General features: G+C 38.7%; 1 protein-coding gene across 7 annotated transcripts in view; it reads right to left on the bottom strand.

Annotated features, from left to right (window-relative positions):
* The window catches only part of Nebl (nebulette), a 351,846-nt gene that overhangs the window by 94,445 nt on the left and 235,583 nt on the right, over positions 1–21,818 (bottom strand). For 4 of the 7 annotated variants that reach the window (XM_087896340.1, XM_087896337.1, XM_087896339.1 and 1 more), the window contains exons 1-4: positions 11,242–11,329; positions 11,079–11,150; positions 3,910–4,014; positions 1,466–1,576 (exon numbers count right to left, since the gene is read on the bottom strand). The exons of 2 other annotated variants lie outside the window; for them this stretch is intronic. In XM_087896340.1, the coding sequence (XP_087752466.1) occupies positions 1,466–1,576; positions 3,910–4,014; positions 11,079–11,150; positions 11,242–11,322 (369 nt within the window). In that variant the 5' untranslated portion in view covers positions 11,323–11,329. Of the gene's footprint in view, positions 1–1,465; positions 1,577–3,909; positions 4,015–11,078; positions 11,151–11,241; positions 11,330–13,494; positions 13,637–21,818 lie in introns of those variants that run through there. One more of the 7 variants, XM_087896336.1, reaches the window with a different exon arrangement.

The following is a 21,818-nucleotide window of genomic DNA, read 5'->3' as shown; positions in this document are numbered from 1 at the left end:
TTAAAGATGTTCTAAGAAGAGTTCTATGCTTAGTATTTTCCCAGAGTAATCCATTTCGAAATTATTCGAAATCCAAAGCACCTTCTACTTAAAGATAAAAAGAATCTAAAGAAGAAAGTGAATTTGCTGTACCAAGGCACGTGGCACATGGTTTCATAATACTAACACTTGGGGGGCTGATGTGGGAGAACTATAAATTCAAGTTCTCCTCAAGCTATATAGTGAGTGAGGGGGTCAACCTGGGCTACATTTAAGCCTGTTTCAAAATATTTTCTAAAACAGAAATATATTGATTGATAAGAAAGCAAGTAGTAGACACCGGAGGAGACATGAGGTACAGGATGCACTGAGGACTCAGACCCTGAAGGCAGATTAGCTAGCTGTTAGTCTTCTGGCTCTGTTTCTACTGGATGTGTGGCCTTGAGAAAGCTACCAACCCTCTCTGTGCTTGCTTCTAAAGCCCTACAATGGGAATACCTGGTGGAGTTGTTGGGAGGAACAAATGTACAAAGGTGGAAAGCAAATAGAACACCACCTGGCCCAGCTAGCACATGTGTGTGCTACAAACTTACACTACACATGAAGAACACATATTATACAGAAGAGAGACTATCCTTAGGAAGGAAACCAACATAGTCAACTGAATTCATAGTCCATATGTTCTAGGGGCTGCTCCAAGTACAGAGCAGGAAATGAGTCTGATGAGGCTCTTCCAGCTTAGACGGACAAACAGCAGAAAATAAAACCACCACTACCATCACCATTATCATCACCACCACCACCATCATCAGATTGGGATATGAAGAAAGCAATGAGCCAGAAAGCATCAAAATATTCTAGTTTGAAATTCTGTAGCAAGAAAATTCAAGAAATGGAGGACATTCAGAATGCTTTAGCTGCCAGTCTCCTCTCAGGGAAACCCCTTCCCACTCCTGGACTCAAAAGGAGTTTTCACGATGACAGTCCCTCCATTTCTCTGCAACTTAGAATCATGGAAATGGCGACTTTCACCTGGTGGCAGCCCTAGGTACTGGCTGTAGATCTCCTGAATGGAAAATACATGCCACAGAACAGAATACTGGCGGAACACGGGTCTAGCAAGGGAGCGAGAACCTCGCATGCCCCAAATCCAACCGTCACTTATTTCCCTGACTTTGTAAACTCTGCTGAAATGTTCTTGGCTAGGGACCATACATTAAATAAGAGATTTACTTGAAGTAGCTATCAAAAGCTCATCGTGAAACTGGATGATACTGGAATCAGCTCTTCAAAGGACAATGAGTGGGTCACAGAGAAGCAAAGATGTGGGCCGGCAGACCTGATACTGAGGTTCCCTTCATTCTCTGCCATTCCAGCTGTGACAATGAGCAGTACAGACCAGTTGCTTCCAGTTCCATTTAGTATGTGATAACCAAGGAAAACGATGCTCATAAAAGTGCCAAATAACAAATAACTTCTGTCATACCTCACTCTGAAGCTGGGATACTTCTCTTGCAAAGACGCTGTCAATGGTGGCCGGCATATGCTTATATAGACAGTTGGAAAGATCAGCCTTAAGGGTTCCTTTGTATTTTGCCTAAGATGGGAAAAAAAGAAGGAAAAAAATATAAGCATTCTTTTTTTTCTCTGCTACTGTGAATATAAAAGAAAGCTTGAGTTAGAAACATGATTGGTTTAAAAGCCTGCGGGCTATTTAAATTTATGTCAATTAATCTGATGGGCATATTCTGAAAGACAGAAATAAACCCAGCGTATTGTGGAGAGAGCTTTAACTGTGATATGGAAGGACAGGGGGAAGTTTCTGTTTCGATCTGTGTATTTCTGAAGTCTGTGTGTTGAGAGTACCATGTGTTTGGCCAGTGAACAAATGGTCTGAGAACAATGAGACCTTCTAGCCACAAAATACAAGTCATTAGAATTTACTGTCTAGAACCGAAAGGCAAACAATAGTGATAACTAGACATTGGAAGAGCTGTGATGTTGGATAACAGGAACTCAGACAATTAGGTACAATGAATGTGTTCCTGTGTTCTACAGAACTACAGGGTGGCTATAGTTCACAACAAATTATTTTTTATTTTGTGAAAAACTGAAGAGAGGTGACAAAGGCTGTAGACACAAAATAAGGACAACGAGAAAGAAACATGAATTTCCCTGATTTGCTCAGGACCTATCCATGTGTGTACTGAAACATCACACCCTGTTCAGAAAGATGCACAATTATTTTTCTGTCTGATAATGAAAAATTGTTTATAGAAGATAAAAAAAAGTTAACTACCTGGTTCTCATCAGAATACACGGTATCAATATACGGAATTATTAGATTAAATCCTCTAAATTTATACAATTAAATAATAATAAAAGTGTAAATGTATGGAATTGTCATTAAATCCTCTAAACGTACATAATTAAATAACAATAATAATAACAACTATAGGAGAAGTGGTCCTTTATTAAAACCTTCTTGGTTTTCTTTGGCCCATTTACGTCTGTGTGAGTGTGTGTGTGTGTGTGTGTGTGTGTATGTTTGTGTGTCTCTGTATGTTTGTGTACATATCTGTGTGTTTGTGCATGTATTTGTATGTGTGTCTGCATGTGTATGTCTCTGTGTGTTTGTGCACATTTCTGTGTGACTGTGTGTGTCTGTGTTGTCTGTGTGTGTGAGAGAGTTTGTGTGTATGTGTGCATGTTTGTGCATGTGTCTGTGTGTCTGCATGTGTATGTCTGTGTGTGTGTGTATGTGTGTGTGTGTGTGTGTGTGTGTGAGTTTAGCCTGCACTGATTATAAACAAGCTCTAACATTACTTGAGAAGACAAACAGCCAGTCACGATTTCCTCTCGGGAAAATTAGCTTTTAGGGACAACGATAGGTCACCACTTGTAATTTTTTTTTCTCTCCAGTTAACTCCTTCAAGAAAATTAATCAATCATAGATTGAGAACACCAAGAATTTCTCTCTACGTGATAAATAACGTAGCTAACGCAAGAGAAAAATGACGTTTCTTTCTGCTCTGTGGATGAGGCTTCGGTAAACCTCCCCAGTCAGAGTTGCTTTGGGTGCTGATTGATGGAGCCTATCCCTCATGGGCCTTTTGTCCCCCAGCTAAAGATGCTGGTAATAATGACAGAAAATGGACTAGTTTTCTCAAAATCATTCCACATTACTAGGTAATCCTGAGCGTGGCACATTTATCTCTTTCCGACACAACTTACAAAACACTAGAGGTCAGTCATTTGCAATGCTGCTTTATTCGTTCTCTTTTTCAAGTCCGTTCACAGAAGAATGCAAATTCTCAGCATAGAGATTATGACATGGTGCTTCAGGATCCATTGTGGACTGTGGAACTGAATGCTCATGGGAGAGCGGGAGAGGCTGTGTGGCTTTTCAGCTGGAAAGAGAGTGTTTCCTTCGCTCTGCCTTCCTAAACATTCCCTCTCTCAAGCTGAGTCTTAGCCCACTCAGAATGCGTTCGTTTAAAATTATTTATCCAGGATGACATGCTTGATGGATTTCGCTGACAAAATTTACTCACTTCCAATATGGTATTCAATTATCTACCACCAAAATATGCCCACTACGAAATGAATAACTTGATAATTCTAAAATTAGCCATGCTGCCAGAATTTTTTCCTACATGAATAAAAATATTTATTTTCAAGAGTAATTGTACATAAAGTATAAGTACAGTCAAACTACACATATACCATATAAACATACACCAGTGAACTATAGTAAAACTACAGAAAAATCAATTTACACAGAGCAACTTGGTTCATAGTTAAATAATTTAGATATGACCAGTATTAAGTGTTTCTTTCAAAATTATTCTCCAACTTTAATATAAACTTTTATCATTATAAACTCAAGAGGGAAAGCCGCAGTCCGTCTGGCAGCTTTTCAGACCTTACCTCAGAAATAAAAGCACCAATATTTTTTACATGGTTTAGCATAGGAGTATCAGTCACAAAGGTGCACTTGTCCTTGGTCTTCTTATACTCTTCTTTATAATGGATCTGAAAAAGAGAATAATTAACACAAGGGGAAAGAACCAAGTATAGTGAAACTTTTCTTAATAGAAAGTTAAACTACTCAAGTCTACTTGATGAAGTAAAAGAGTGAAATAAAATAATCAAATCAAGGTATCTGGTCCAGGGCTGCACAGGCGATACGACACTGTGAGGGGAAGCTGTGCTTTCAACATGAAAGCATCAGTCACCATTAAGTCTCAATGCCGGGGGTCCTAGGAAAGTGACTCAGTGCGTGCAGGGCCTTGTTCAGCCAGCATGGAGACCAGAACTCAAATCTCCAGAACCTATGTAAAAGCCAGAAAAGTGACTCACGCATCTGCAACTCCAGCACTCCTGCAAGGAAGGCAGAGAGGACAGAATCCCCAGGAGCTCGTGGACCAGAGGGTGGATTGAGGGGAGACTCTTTCTAAAACCAAGGTGGAATGACCCATAGTCAACGTTGTCCTCTGACTTCTTCCACACATGTGCAATGACACACACCTGCCTACACTTACACACACACATGTGCACACATATATGTCACTCACAGATATTCTCTCTCTCTCTCTCTCTCTCTCTCTCTCACACACACACACATCAAACCTGGGCATATTAGCCACACAGTCCATGGCTTGAGACAGCTGCCTATTCCAAGGTAGAAATCAAGAAGTCCTCAGAAAAGATGGAAATATTGAGTTGTTGGGGAAGAAACTAAACAAATGGACGTGACTTTTAGCATCATTACCTTTACAGTTGGAGCAGATAAGGAGATGAAACTATTACTAATTAAGTCCCTAAAATCCAACTTCCCCAGTTAATCAGCACCCACTGTCTCCCTCGCATCCATCCCTGCCAAGAATGCAGGAGGTACAGATCATTCCAGAATATCACTGTGCTAAGAGTGGGCAGATCCACCAGAGAGTGTCTCCAAGGGGCTTAGCTGAGCATGCTCAGTTTTCTCACATTCACTGGTAAAATTAAATCACTTGCAGCTTCTTGGAGAGAGAGAAGAATTATTCTTCTGTGGGGGTTATATTCCACATGATGCACGAGCTCAAGAAGTATCAGGAAATATGGAGAAGGGTCAGCAGCGCCTTCCTGTTATGTTAATTGCTGGACAATCTGAAAATTGGTTGGGGCAGATTTCAAAGAATTCACGAGGATGGAAGTAATTTGCTGAAATTTATATCTTTTTGTAATAATGTCATGTTTATCTACACAAGACTATAAATACCTATGCTGGAAAAATGTCTCAATGCACATGATAAATTATATGGTCTTTCTAATTATAATTCAGATGTGATGTTTACTTGTACCCACTACCCAGCTCTTAAGAGGGCATGATTAATATTGATGTAATGGACTAACATTCCATGGAGATTTTCCCATATGCAAATCTGACTTGGGGGGCCTCACCTGGCCTGAGGTGGAAACAGATACAAAAAGAGTAAGTAATTTCAAAATTCTGTATTTCACTGCTGTGTCTCATAGATATTAATGTCTACCATATTAAACACTTGCTTTATTCATGAAATCAACAGGAGAACTTATTTATCTTATCTGAGCCCTAAATTACATTTTTTCTTCTCAAAGATTAGCCATAATTTAAGGTTCCTGCAAATCTCTCTCCTCAGTCACTAGTAATTAAATCGTTAATGGCAGGATGATAAATACCAGGCTATTTTGATCATAGGGGAAAAAAAAGTATCCCTGTTATATAATTAAGTGTGAGAAAAAAATAGCCTATCATTAGGCTTAAGTTTGGCTCATTATTTTTATCTTCTGCCACCATCTTCCCGTCAGGATCACATTCTTCACCACAGTGGTATGTGCTTATGGCTAAAGACCCTCTGATAGCGCCTGACAGGGGCTAGATGCTGAGGACAGGCACTGGGGATAAGGGGGAAGTATTTACTTCCTTTGTTCCACAGGCAAATAGTTCAGCCTTGACTGTGAGGCTTCATGACCTTCTTTGGTCTTTATTAAAAGTTGGATGCATTTGCATCTTTAAATTCAAGTTGCATTTGAAAATTTAATGCAATTTGTCTATTGCTATTCATCTTATAAAATATATTACAAGTCACACACACACAAATACACACACAAACACAGAGATACCCAAACTGTGATTGGGTCTGGGTTTCTAATGAATTTGTGTGTATAATTTCCAAAGAGTTTGCATGCAATTCCTAATGAATTCCACAATGTGCATATTAATAAGTAAATGTTTGTAAGCTTTTAAACAATTAACTCTATTACATATTTGTAATATTCCTATGCTGGTGTTATAGGAAGTAGTAAACAGATGATAACAATATCAATTAGTCATACAAAGTTTCATTCAGATATAGATCACCAGATAGATGACCATTTATAATCTTGTCTACAGGAAATAATATAAGATTGGCTCCATCTATAGTGGTGAGCTTCCCAACCATACCCCTTCACTCCTAACGCACAGACCTGAATGGAACTCAACCTCAATCCCAAAGGATGAACTGGTCTAAACGAGGCACAGTTGTACCATTTTCTTTGGCCCCTGGTCAACCAGGGAGGGTATTGGACAAAGAAACAATAGGTCCATCACAAGAAATTCAATGCAACCTTCCCAGGAGAGCTCCTAACACTCTGGGCTGACAGAAGAAGCTCTGTACAGTCCCCTGAAATGGCATGATTCTATCTTTTCTCCCCCAGTCACAAGGGCAGCAGCAATGATGTCATGAGGTGATGAGCCAGAACACTGATGAAGGCAGAACAGGAGACAAGGAACCAGGGAGAATGGAAATGGCTACTGTGTGGGGATAGAACCACCTACATCAAACTTTATATTGGAGAGAACACAATATCCCCTGCATTAAGCTCTTGCTGTTACTTGTCACCCTCTGTCTCATAGAAAACACACAATTCAGCATATTTTCAAATTCAAGACAAAAGTAGGAAAAGTTGATGGTTGATGGTTTCATGGTCAATAAGATGGCCCAAACATTTACTTTACCCCTTGGCTTTTCCCACAATGTTGCCACTACAATTAGAGGGAAATTAGTGCACAGTTGCTTCCTGTTGCTGCCCATGGCTCTTTCGATGAGTGCAAGATTAGCTAATGGCTCAAAGTGGATGACAGATGCGGAACTGTTTGTGACTATTTCTTTACATGCACGCTTATCCAGAAAGTCTGCACAAATGAAATTACACCCGTTGACCGTAAGCCTTGAAAGAAAGAGCTACAGTCTGATCACAGCTTGTGACCGAACAAGTCTTGGCCAAGGTCACTCTCCCAGGTTTTCTGATACAGTCTGGGCTTTCTTCGGAGGAGCAGCCATGGGATTTAATGTCTTCATCATTGGAAGGATTTATCCACAGTAAACAAGTTCACTTGTCTGAAAAATTTGTCCCCACTCTCATGCAGGTGAACACCCTGCAATTTTTGAAATAAAATACTGTATTAGGCTGCATACTGAGTTAGAATGAAGCCTAATTTGTTCTATACAAGGCCCATTTTTGCCTCACTTATATGAAATCTACCACATTTCTCTCTGTGGAGGGTCCACCCAGTGCAGGCTCCCAGGACTCACACACACACACACACACACACACACACACACACACACAAGGCTGTCTCACTTAACATTTCTCCATCCTGTCTTAGAGGTACCTAGATATAGCACTGTCTCCAGGGCTTCCAAGGACCACCACCCTCTCCCTCAGAGTGAAATGGCAAGCTCAAGAGATGAGTCTAGGTCACGCTCAAAGGGTGAGGGACGCAGGAAGAGGTTGTTCAATCTGCCCCTCACACGCTTACAATCATTCGAACTCCTATAAAAGACACCAGGCCTAAGCTATCAGCCACAGGTCAGAAATTAGGGCTGAAGATGACAGCTGTCCACAGGTCCATGAAACTCTAAAGAGCATTCTGAGGAGCACTGGGAGCAAAACTAAATGTTATTTTACTCATGGTCCCAGGAAACCCACAGCCAGGCTGCAGGACGGGGTTCTGATTGTGAATCTGCTATGAACATGTATGAGGCTCGAAGAAACCCAAAGAGAAATTGGTCCAGTAGGGGGCGTATAAAAGAACCCTGTGCAAAGAAACCCATGGCCCCCACACCAGTATCGGAAATAAAGCCGACCAGAAGGTGACTGTTCACTCCACTTGAACCTTGAACCCACCAGTGCTAGGTGTGTGTCTTGGACCGTCACTCAATTTCCAGTTTGCACTGTGGGCTAGGACACATACATCCTACACAGAGGCGTGTGTAACAAGATAAAAGTGTGCGTGGAATGCCTGGCACGCATGCGCCAAAAGGAAAGTTATCAGGATGTGTGCATGGAATGCCTGGCACGTATGCGCCAAGGAGGAACGCTATCAGGAAGGCCAAGACTTGAAGGTCACCCTGATCTTGTTTCCATACCAGGGAACTTGCCAGCTGAGTTGATCTCCAGCATATAAGGGTTTATCCAGACTTTACGGTGCATGGCTCTGCTACATCAGCAGCAAACACCATACAAACTCACTCAGTGACAATGCAAAATAAAATTGCCCTCAAAAAACAGGAAGCGGCAAGGAAACACAGATGCCCCTCCAGGACACAATGGATTATAAAGCCCCACCAAATCATCTGTAGGTTCTTATTTTATGATGGCTGGAGAGTGGTGCCCTAGGTTAAATGTGAAGTACCAATCTAGCCCTGCATAATTAGAAACACTATACAATACCTGCTAAAGTCTAATTCAGTGTGATAAAACATTCATTTATATATATATATGTTACTGATACATTTTAGACAACCAGCTGGATATGCAACTATATAGAGGAGATCAAATTTTAAAATTTAGAACTTGTATTGATTCGAAAAAAAGGAATTTCAGATATAAGGTGATTTCTTCCCCATAAAAATATTGATGTCACTGAATAAGAATGATTAACTTTTACTTAGTGATATTTTACTAGAACTTCTGGCAACATAAGCACTTAATTTATCTCACTATTAATTTGTTTGTTTGTTTACTTATTTATTTTGCAGTTGGGGGACTTTCAAGTAACTAGACAGACACACTGGTGCTCAGCCATATCCTCAGCCCTAACCATCTGGTTTTAAAATGATTGGGTAAACTCTTCCTTTAATCTTTATTCTAGAAATTAGTATAATTTTTCAGAATCTTTATTAATCATGTAAAAATTCCAGAAGCTAAGTGAGTATCTTACACAGTACAGAATTCTGTGATGAAACAAAACGTGAGCGCAATCCAGGCACAACTTAAGGGACAATAATCATGTTCTAATATTTAAGTAGCACAGATATTTTGCTGTGAAACATAAATCTATAATAAGCACAAATCTCTCCCTTGTGTTTGATTTCACCTAAAGGGGAGAGGAGCGGCATGGCGTCTGTATTCACAAAGTGATAAAAAGGCACTGTGTCTCCTGCAAGAAGGTTCCTATGTCGCCAATAAGCCATCCTCCCCCAAAACACTCCAATAAATCACCTACCTAATTAAAGCTACAGTCCAGTAATAATTGCACTTAATAAAAACATAGCAAAGGTGGAAGAGGCACTGTCGCCAGAGCTGGATTTTAAATGATGACATTGCTGTTACTAATGTTAGCATGAGAGATAGTAATAAGCTTTACATGGGTCTCCATGATGAGAAATAACAGCCGAGCAAAGAGAAAGGGCTTCGTGTTCACCTCCCTGTTTTAATCTCTATGTGCCTCCATCCCCTTGCTTCTAAAACAGGGGGTCCAACACCTGGGACATAGTGCTCAATAAGTCTTAACTGCCACTGGTGTCAAGGCCATGGCTGTCATTGTCACTTTCTTATTAGTGCCGTTTACAAAGAATTTTCCCATGTGTTAAGTAACTTATGGTTATTAATAAGTAATAACACAAATGTTACTTTACAATTTGTAACGACATCACATCATGTCAGGAATATGGGAAGAAGTGTGCATGTTTCTATTGACTATCAAACATAGTCAAATAGATAAAAAGTTACATATGGAGTGCCTTAGAATAGTTAGCATTTATACAACCATCACAGTAATGTAAAGACGAGATGCAGCATTTTCAATGTACGTTTCACCTGAGAATTACAAACATCATACTTGAAGGGCTAAAACAACCAACATTAATAACATTTCCATGGTTATTTATTGTTGACTTGACTCAGGCAAGTTGGTCTTGGCGAACTGGTCAATAAATGACCCTACTGACCAGGAAACCAACTTTGGATATTAAAGACAACAGATGCAGTCAGTTTTTCATTCACTCCAGAATGCAGACACAAGCACACCTCATTTCATAGAACTCCATGTTTTTTCTGCCAGCAATTCTCTTATAATATTTATGAGGATATGGGGGGGGGTTCTCATTCCTTGTGAGAAATCATCTTTTATAAATTTAGAATTTTATTTATGTACTTAAAATGTATGTGTTTACATTAAATAATTCTATAATATCCTTGGAATACCATATAAACTAGCTTCAGTTTCTAGAAACAAAAATCACAACAAAATAATCCTTTTCAATCACATTATTATGTGAATCAGAGTTTTTAATTTGCAGTTCCATTAACACACACACTCCCTATATTGCAAAGAAATATTAGGTGCAATTAAAAATAAGTTCATTTTGTGATTTGGAAAAATACTGCATTTGACAGAAATTTTGAAAGATCCTCAGAAAATAAAGCACCGTTCATTTAGAAGAAGGTCTTCTGTTTTGAAAATCATTCCCTTAGAGGTCCTTCCAAGATGAATCCTGCTACTTTTAAAGTCTAGGGAGGTCTCAAACAGTATGATCTTAACTTCAGCACCATGCAAACCAGGGTGATTGTACAATTTAGATGAGACAGGACCCAGATTAGGAATGAGGACAATGGCTGCAGCAGAAGTTTCCTGCTGATATGACCTTGGGGGAACCACCAAGCATGGCTGGACTTAGTCCTATGATCTAGAGAAAGACTGCGCTCTAACAAATGACCTCAGGGTTTTCTCTCCAGCCCCATGGCTCCACACACAGCCGTTCCCTGTGAACAACGCAAATAAGACAAAACTCTCTAAAGACACTCACGTCACTAATGAGCTCGGTGCACTTTCTGGCCAGTTCCATGCTTAGGTCTTCAATAACAGGCTTAAGAAACACCTATGGATAACAAAAGAGAGAGAAAGAGACCGGCTTTTCTCCTTGTCTGTTAGACTGCATTCTGCCCTTAACCGAATTCTTTCTCACTCACCTTGTCCTCCTGCTTTTCCTCCTCCTCCACTTTTTCCTCTTCAGTCTCATCTTTTACATCCTCAAACACAGGCACCTTCATTTTGACCCTATCAAAATATTAACGCTTTAAAATTTGCTGTGTCTTTTCACGGCCCACCACACCCTTGTGGTCCGAAGTCACTGGGGCACTGGAAGCAGCAGGCTTGCCAGACTTTGTCCCTGGCTCCTGTCACTCACTCTCCTTATCTCAATGGTGTGTGAGAACACGGAGGATGCTTGGGGTCTGCCGGGCCCAGCCTCACCAGTGAAGACTTGCATCTTCTGAGGCAAAGCTCAGACAGACAAACTTAAAATCAGCATATCTGGATAATTTAAGACAGAAAATGTTTTTATACTTCACTAACTCGATTCATCTAAAAAAAAATGATTTAAAGAGGAGTGGAAGATTCTAGAAATCCACTCAGCTATAACACCCAAGATAACGTGGCCTAAAGCCTGCTATCTCAAAAATTTCTCAACTTGTTCTAAATAAAGCTTTCTCTGGAATGTCGGACATGGCTCTGTTTCCACAGAGAGAATCTGCACCATACAAAGTCATTTCATTAGCTTAAATTAAATGTTTTATGAGATTTTAACACGTTTCTCCCATCCCCCCAAACTACTCTCTTCATATTAGCTTATTAGAGGCTAATAATTTATTACAAAAAGCCCTTTGAACCACTTCAAAGAATCTATTCTGAGTTAATTATGACTGTTAATCTCAAATTAGGGAATACTGCATCGCATTAATTGTAAACATCATTAAACACGAGAAGTTGAAGTTAATATATGTTGATATTTTATTTAAGACTTCTAGAAACATCACTACTTCAAAAATAATCATCCTCTTTGCATTTTTTAATTGTGTGAATTTTTGCAAACTCACTAGTCATTTTATTTTTAATCTCACTGTCTTCTACACTTGGAAAACTGAGAAATTAAGCAATCATATTTGTTGTGTGGCCTATCTCACTAGTTCTATAATTACGGAAATATTTCTCATAGCAAACCCTTTATTGTCAAGTCAACCAAATTTATCCCAAAATTTAGACAGTTGTATTAACATATGATGAATTTTGGGATAAATTTGGTTTTTTTTTTACAAAATTATAGCTTATCAGTGATCAATGTTAGAAAAGTACCCTATGGTGACTAATTAAGTTAATTATATAAAATATATCTTTATCCAAAATAATACATCATTCTAAATAACCAAGTATAATACATTTATATGTGGATCTACTTTTAAATTTATTTTAATAAACTATTATAACATTTTTCAAATAAAAGTAATAAAAACACTGAAGTTAACCACACCTAATATCTATATGTCCCACTGAACATTTATTGAGATAGAACAGTCATTCTGAAGCCCCCGAGCTTCACTTTCATCTTATACTTTAACTATTGAATATATGTTTATGTACTTATTCTTATAATTTTTTAAAGAAAAATGCCCCAGCCTTGCTAAACTGAAAATACTAATGAGAAAGACATTCTGTCTAATGAGAAAGACGTCATAAACAGATTATTTCTCAAATTATTTTTCAAAGGGCAAAAAAATGTTTAAAAATGGTTGATAAAAGAAAAAACAATGATCTAAAACAAATCTATTCAAATCTAGATCTGCCAGGAAGTACTACATGGCTCAGTGACACACGCAAAGATCTGTGATGACCACCAATCAAAAGCCCTTCTCAGTTTGCTAAAGGTCTCCTTTCCCAAACATGAATCGGCTCTACCTCATCTCGCCCCATCTATTCTGCCCACCACTGCCTCTTAATGGCATCTGCTACCTTCTGTGAAATGTGATGAGCCGAGGCCCTGCTACATCTGGCGGTCTTCTACTCAAACTGTTGGCTTTCTCAAAAAACATTTCTGGATAGTGGTCAAATTAAAGGCATCGCAGACACCACTTAACAAGCAAAATGCCAAAAAGAAATTGTCCCAGAATGCTAAATTAGCAAACCTTAGACAGCTAACAGCCATGTCACAGGAGCCTACAGGAAATTCTTGTGCATTCAGCTCATCCACGAGGAGAAAGTGTAAACCGTAACTGTCTCCCTCACGCCCTCTCCCAAAAGACTATGCTGATGTTCTGTAGACTCTACTGCACTACCTTCAAGGACAAAATATTTTCTATGGATGATTCTTTTCTGGAAATTTTCCCTGCAAACCTCTAAAAGCATAAATTTAAAAAAAAATCCTCCTGCCAAAGCTGTCCAAATCGCACCTCTTAGCTTCCCACTCCGATGACAATGCTCGTGCTGCGTTTGGTGATGTCTGTTTCCATGGTGAATAGCCTACGTGAGTCTTCAGCAGCGTTCCTTCTCCTTTCCCATCATGCTCTGAGTTCTTATTCACTGTTTACTGGGCTGCAAGAAAGCAATCAGTCAAACTTTAGCACACAAAAGTTTCAAACGCACAACCAAATACCACACACAATATGGACACGTTTTTCTTTTCTTTTAAGAGGTTGGGATCAGAATTTTAAAATCACAAGGATCCTTAGTAAATCTTTAGGAGCTAAGGTGAATCACAAAAGCTTATATTCCCAGACATGTTGGTAGACAGGAGCAAGGGAATCATAAGTTCAAGGCCAGTCCGAACTACAGAGCTAGTTTCAAGCCAGTCTGGGCAATTTAGTGAGACCTTGTCTTAAAATAAAATGAAAAGTAAAAGATGGCTAGGAACACATGTGGGTTATTATCAGGTTGGCTTGGTTTCTACAAGTAGGTGTATAGCTGTGTAAGACCCTCAGTTGGGACCCAGTGCAGAAAACCAACACAAAGCCCCACCTAGTGTGCTTTCTTCACAGAGGACATACTTAGGGCCAAGAACAATTAACAGTCTGCTATGATGGAGCACTGGTCCCAGAACCTAACCAGAGCCCTGCCTGCTGCTTGCACAATGACACTGTTGTGCTGGTTCTTTGCCTGGTGAAGGAGATACAGCGCTGAATAAAGCATACCCTGGAAGGAAATTAAAAAAAATCAAAATTTGCTGGGTGAACTCTTTAATGGACTTTCTGGCAAGCCACATACATCATGACTTTTGATTTAATACATCTTCTTTTCCTTCACATATGAATATAATATAAAATTCATGTCACGTTTCCTCTAAAACTTTTAAGCCCTGATTTTTATCATAGCCAAGCTTTCCTGCCAATAGGGCTAAGATATGACTTGGGGGAATTAAAAAGTAGTCTTTGTATAGGTAGCGGTTATGTTTCAAAAATACCTACTCTTCCCCCCTTAAAACCTAGTTTAATGTTGCATGCTAATACACATTTTAACTAGGGGCACCCCCAAAGGGAATAGCTCTACAGTTGCTAATCCCCTGCCAACTTTTACACTCTTTGTCGACATTGTCTAGAGTTCTGCTTTGGCCCTCTCTCCACCAAGTGATACAGAATGAGACCAACACGGGAGATCACATTCCTCCTGGTGAAACCATGGAATTCCAAATCTGGCTCGACCAAGCCTTCTACAGCAAATCCTTTAATCCTTTCCTGCCTCCAATTTGGCATAAATTAAAATGATACTTTAATAAAAGGAAATCACTCGAACTTCCAACCACTCTGTAAATGTGCACAGTTACAAGGCGAGCAGAGGTATAAAAGGGTCTTATCCTTCCAAAGGGTAAAGAGGGGCATCCCAGGGCCCGCGGTGGGAAGACAAGAGCTGATTTGTGTAATCAGAATTCTGATGTCTGCTGAACTTCAAATAGTTTGATGTTTACATATGAGTATTGGCAAGCAAAAAATGACAATGTGAAGAGACACAGTCCCTGGCTAAGGAAACACATCTGTATTACCCTACTGAATGAGTCACACAGTGCCTCCCTGTACTGGGTATCCCCAAGGTCACATGCAACCAGAGTCTTGTTTGTCGAAAGATGTTTCACACTTATTCCGTTCCTTTTTCCTTTCTTTCTTTCTCTCTTTCTTTTCTTTCTTTCTTTCCTTCTTTCTTTCTTTCTTTCTTTTTGTTTTGTTTTGTTTTTGTTTTTTGAGACAAGGCTCTGTAGCTTTGGAGCCTGTCCTGGAACTAGCTCTTGTAGATGAGGCTGTCTTCGAACTCACAGAGATACGCCTGACTCTGCCTCCTGAGTGCTGGGATTAAAGGCATACACCACTACCACCTGGCTTCCTTTTTTTTTTCTTAACAGAATGTGTTCATTGCTTTTCTCCAATAAGGAGACAATTCACTTACATATGAAAATCCCTAATAAAGTATTGCAATAAATTACAGGTCAGTTCTGAGTTGGGATTGAAGACACCTTAAAATATGGTGCCTCAGGCCACAGGATGTTTTAATTTACAGGCACTTGGGAATTAGCAGAAGCAGAGAGAGGCACTTCTTTTATTTATGCGTAGATTGGCTCTAGCAGAAGGGAGCATAATTTGCTCGCATCATCTCCATCAACACTCAAACCTTAAACAAACTTTGTCTCAGTCAATTGTCTTTCTGAGTCCATTGATCTCCCCTAAAACTCATTTATTCTTCCCTAAAACCACCTCCCTGACCTAGTTCTTTCTCACCTATTAAGGGGTATAATCCTTTAAACCTCATTTGGTTATTGGGTCCTCTTTGTCACACAGTCTTCAACAAAAGAGCTCAATGGTTTAAATTATCTGAATACGACTTTTAACCAGAAGAGTTAGGTAAGATCAAACAGCTTTATTTTCACATGAAAAGGAGATGTATGTACATATGTGTATATGCGTGTATGAGAGCATGTATATGTGTATGTGTGCATATGTACATACATGTGTATGTAATATGTATGTATGTATTCCCAGCTATTTGGAATGTGGCAAGAATAGCTGTGACAGACACTGCCACTGACGTTTTAGCAAATGTGAGTATCGTGTCCAGTGCGTCTTTGTAACTATTGTCCTTTCACTGTATCTACGCTAGTTTGTAATTTTGCGAGCTATTAAAAATTGATAACAAAACAAAGGATCCTTATCTACAGAAATGCAAATTATGTCGTAGAGGACACAATTGATTATTGACTTCACATCTATTTATAAATTCATTTCAGCATTCCTTATTATTTATGTATCTATGGTTCCACAAATCCACCTTTGAACCACTGGTAACATCTTACTAGTCCCCTCATTTATTAATACGTTAAAATATTTGAAATGTGCTTTTATTGTGTTTTAAAAGAATCACATATTTTTAACAATATGTCACTTAACAGCATCTTTTATCCTCATTTTTTCAACATTTAGCAAGAAATAAAGAAAAAGGGACTCACTGCAGACAGTGCTCTTGATTATGAAGGGCAGCTATGAAAATGTTTAGCATGCATTGTAACCAGCCTCTCTTTTTATTTTCAAGTCTGACTTTGTTTTACTATTGGCAAGTGTTACATGTATGCACACATGCATGTACGTACATTCACACATACCCCAAACAATAAATACACACTCAGGCAGAGTTAATCCATCACAGCTGCCAGCTCCTGACTGAAAAGCATAAAAGGCTCCAATAAATGCAAAGACTTAATTATTTCTCACATCTGGAAAAACTTGAGCATGAGAATGGATTTATTGAAGAAGCTCTTCACTGGCTGTCAACACTCCATTCAGAGCCAGAGAGAGAGAGAGAGAGAGAGAGGGCGGGCTTAATCACTCTTGGCAATTCCTTAACGCGCTCAGAAATAGATGCGCGTTAATTCATAACACAGTTTGTTTATATGATTTATAAATTTTATGGAAGCACAATAAAGCAAATAACTTCGTAGTAACTTAAGTAAAAGAAATTGTTTTGTCATGCCTGGGGGACACTGTACATCAAATTGTGGAAATATGAAGTCTTCTGATTTAAGGAAACAAAGGGACAGCTTTTGGAGTGGCGTAAAGCATTTTGAGAGCATCCATTAGAACAGTAAGTGACACGCGCACACGAAAGCGAGATGAACTGGCACTTTTGGGGGAAAGTGTAAATGCAGAAAATGTAGTTGGGGTAGTTGTGTAAGAATAGAGCAGGGTGATTCACATGGGAAACAATGAGAGAGCAGGTCTGTGAAAGGAAAGGGCAGGTGAGTGAAGCGAGGGGACACAATAGAGGGAAGGCATCCAGGGCCACTGCAAAGACCCGCAAATGAGCGCTGAAGGGCCCTAGGGCTCAATGACACTGTTGAAGACAACAGGAGCCAGGACAGGAGAAGAGCTGCAGCCACAGACCTCGGGAGAGTTCCATGAAGGTCACCTATCCCAACACACACACACACACACATATAATACACACACATACAACAACAAAAAAAACCTTAAGTTAATGTGCGCCATGAACTTTTGTTTGTTTATTATGTTTTGTTCTTCAAGGCAGGGTTTCTCTGTATAAGAGTCCTTGAACTCACAGAGATCCACCTGCTTCTGCCTCCTAAATGCTGGGATTAAAGGTGTGTGCCACCACCTCCACCATCAACATTTTATAAATAATACAGTTCCTGGTGAATTAACTGTGGGAGCAACAGCTCTTTAGAAATTCTATTCTCCCTATGTGCCTTGAACTTAACTTTTACCCCTCTTATTACCATTAGCCAAGTGAAATCACTCACTCCATAAAACCTACAGTGTAAATAAATATTTTCAAGTTTATTTGTCTACAAGGGAAAATGGAGAACTTCATCTACTCTGCTAAAAAAAAAATGGTATTTATTATGTTTGTACTTGAACCTTAAGCACCAAGTAGATGAAGTCTTGCTTCAATTTCCATGAAGTGATTTCATTTGAAATTGAAATTGAAGACAATATCAAAAATAAAATCTTAACGTAATTCCCTCATTAAAGCACTCTGAGGGTGGGGATGATTTAAAACAATTAGTACCAACAACTAAATACATAAAATAATCAGTAGCTCTGAAGAGCGAGAACTAATTTACCTCACACTGGTAGTTTCTCTCTCTCCTCTCTCTCTCTCTCTCTCTCTCTGTCTCTCTCTCTCTCTCCCCTATTGTTTGTCTCAAGTGTAAGGGAAAGATTGACCTTCATGTCAGTATTTCTTGTGTGTATTTTGTAAGCCACAAGCTCATTAATCACTGAGCAAAACTGACCAAATCTATCCTCATCCTATTCCAGACTAGCCACACCTAAGTGTTCACAGTTTACATTTAAATAATGGCAGCCATATTGGGTGATGTAGTAGCTCTATAAGACTGGACATTCTTAACCATTTTTGAATTTGATTGTATATGCCTTAATCTGGAAAAATACATTTAAGATTAACTCCTTAATAATTTCAGCACTCTAAAAGGCAAGCAATAAAATATCCAATTTACTTTAGCTTCCAGAACTATCTAAATCAGAATCCTCGGCATAGAAATGTATTTTTACCAAGCATTTAAATTTTCATTATAATGATCTAAATTTTAAATGACAATTTAATTAAGTTCAGCAAAGGCATGGTTCCATAATTTCTTATTCTTGGTGAGAATGGTATTTAAAATATCAGAAATTTTCAGGATATTCACTCTTAAATTCTCTACCTAAGTAGCAAAAAAAATCAAATAATGTTATACCTACCCTCCATTAATGCTCCCATTATTAATTCATAAATCAAATTTTTAAACACATGAGCATTTTATTCACAGAAAATAAGCAGCTAGATAAAACTTTTAAAGCCAAATTATAAAGCAACGTCATCATAAACTATGAGACTTTGAGAGATGTTGACCACCATTTAAAGAAGAGAAGTATTTCACAGAAATAGACCCTCCTTTAAAAGCTAAATTATCAAATACTCCCCCTAAAAAGATTTTGAACCATGATCGTTATAATTTCACAGCATCCCAAATTTTCTAATGGAGCCAACCAAATGGATACTTGAAAACTGCTGGAATCATAAATCATATAAAAAAGAAATGAAGAACATTGACTCTTAAAATAACATCACAGAAAATGACTCTCAGGATCTTCCACTGATTTGTGTTAGCCCTCACCCCAGCTCTGCTGAGATTTTTGGGAGGAGATGACATCTACGTGAAAATGGAGGCAGACAGTGGAGACTTCTTAGGCACCCTTTACCCTCTTGGTGTATGTAAAATCTCACTTAATTCTCCCAGCACTCACTTCACAGATGGAGACCCTGGAAGAGGTGGTGGGAATTCACCCAAATTCTCACAATAAAAGATGCAAACCCAGGTCTTAACTGCTTCAATGTGTATAAAACCTGCAAGACCGGACAGCGGTGAACATTCAGCGACTTTTATTCCTTCCTGGTGGTGATAGTATTATTTTCTGTCATCTCTTCCAATTTCCAACTTCAAAGAATTGTCATTATTGACGGTTATTTTAAAGAGAGTACTCTTTGTGGTATGGAGACAATTTGGTCCCTGTGATCTCTTATAACAAGGCTGTGGGAATTAGGAGCGATGGCAAAAATAGACAACCATTACGAAGAACCTTGGTCTGGCAAGAGCCTAATTTGAGAAACTTTAATACTTAATGATAAATATATTTCTAAACAGTAGTGGACCAGTAAGTGTTTAGCATTTATCTCTCCTAGGTTTTAGTTTCTTTCAATAAGAAAATACATTTTTAATTTTTAAAAAGTTCAGTTCATTAGCATAATGACAGAATAGCAATGAGATGTACATGCCAAGCTGACAACTCATAATGATTAACAACGAAAGCAAAGATCTAACACCACACGGACCAAGAAATTCCAGTCAACCAGAGGCCATTCTTCTGAAGTTTATCTTTTATGCTTTTGGTGTTTTGTTTTTCCTTGCAGTACTGGAGATCCATTGACCTTGGGGCCTTATATATGCTAAGCAAGCACCTACTGCTGAGATGTATCCACAATCATTTTGGAATGTTATTTTGAGACAGGGCCTCACACACTTACACAGACTGACCTTAAACTTGTTATGTGGCCCTCATTGGCCTCAAAGTTGTGACTCTCCTGTTTTAAGCGAGATTTGATTAGCTAGGGTTACAGATGTGAAACAGGATGCCTGGCTCCATCTTCCAGATCTGACAGTGGGCATTTTGAGGTTTACAAGCACAGCTTGTTCCCATGACTTGCTCAGATCCTTTACATTCCACTCATGCAATACTCATAAATCCTAGAAAATACATACTCTCAGGAATGAGGCCCAAAAGGAGACTCAAGTCAGGCGCTCTTTTATGATTCTGTATCCCCTCACTATGCATACCCATGGATGTGTTCAACCTGTGAACGTCCACAGCTGAAGTGTAGTTGTAAAGACTCCCTTTGTACTGTGATTGTAAATCAAATTCTAAGGTTTTCACATGACCATGGCTGTTCATACCTGTAATCCTAGAGCTGGCCAGGCAGAGAAAGAAGATTGTAAGTTTGAGGCTACCTGGGCTCCTTAGTGAGACTCCATCTCAAAACACCAAGTCAAAATCAAATCAAACAAACAACAACAACAACAACAAAAAAGTCAATATGCTAATGAAATAAAACAAACAACAAAAAGAGGAAGAAAAAAGAAAAATGAAAACTCAACATGCTAATGAAGTAAAGCATTTATAACGCCCGTTTCCAGAGCTAGCGTGTTGGAGGGGTCATCTCACCCATCTGTAGTCCCAGCACTTGGGAAGCAGAGACAGGAGGCTATCTGCGACCATGTAGCGAGTTTGAGGCCTGCCAGGGTTACGTGAAACTGACATCAGAAAGAAAAAAAAAAAAAACACGTATCAAAATAGTTGTGGAAACACAACTACAAAGGCCTTCTCAGAGCCTAGTTTTAAAATATAACCTGAACTCATGCACAGGAAAAGTGTACATAGCTTATACTCCACGTGCGTACAACAGAGATGTGTCCCCAAGCACGAGAATGATGACAGATGTGTGCATGCTTGGTGTTTCATACCTCTGTGTTCAAAATCAAAATAAACTTAATCAGCCGGAGAGGAAGTTCTGATAGAGTCAAAAACACTGCCTTAAAAGGCTTTTAAGCATTTATCTCCCCATTTAACTAATGGGGAGCTCCAGCTTGATTTTCAGAAAAAGTCACTGTCCAAGGATTTAAAGAGCTGCTATTTATCATAACATCCAATTTGCTGCCAAAATTCCTGCACTTTGACTCAATATAAGAATATAAAGTTTTCATTTCATGTCTTCAAAATTAGGAACATAGTTATCCTACTAAGCATTAATGCTATCTTCCAATTTAATTAAAATTGTCTCTCAAGGCTAGCATAATAATAATTTTATTATCCTTCAAGTGATATTTTAGTTAAATGATTTATATTAGTGTTAATGTGAAAACTAAAAATTACTTTGTAAAAATAAATGAGATGGCCCACACAGCTATCTTTTATGTGTGTTCTGTTTGATGTTTTCAGAGGTATTATCATCCTACGAAAGAAACGTTTAAAAACTCTGGCTTACAACAACAAATCAATGGCATTTATAGGTCTAAAATAAAAGAAGTGTGTTGGACTTTATGTGTGTGTGTATATATATAGATACATATATATTATGTTCAATATTAGATTCAAAATATCAATGTTTCAACTATGTATAAATTTGTTATGCTAAATAATTGCAGGAAATAGAAAAAGTGAAT

The sequence above is a fragment of the Myodes glareolus genome, chromosome 14, assembly GCF_982192425.1.
Source record: "Myodes glareolus chromosome 14, mMyoGla1.1, whole genome shotgun sequence".
Lineage (NCBI taxonomy): Eukaryota > Metazoa > Chordata > Mammalia > Rodentia > Cricetidae > Myodes > Myodes glareolus.
This window is presented reverse-complemented; position numbering and strand designations above follow the sequence as displayed.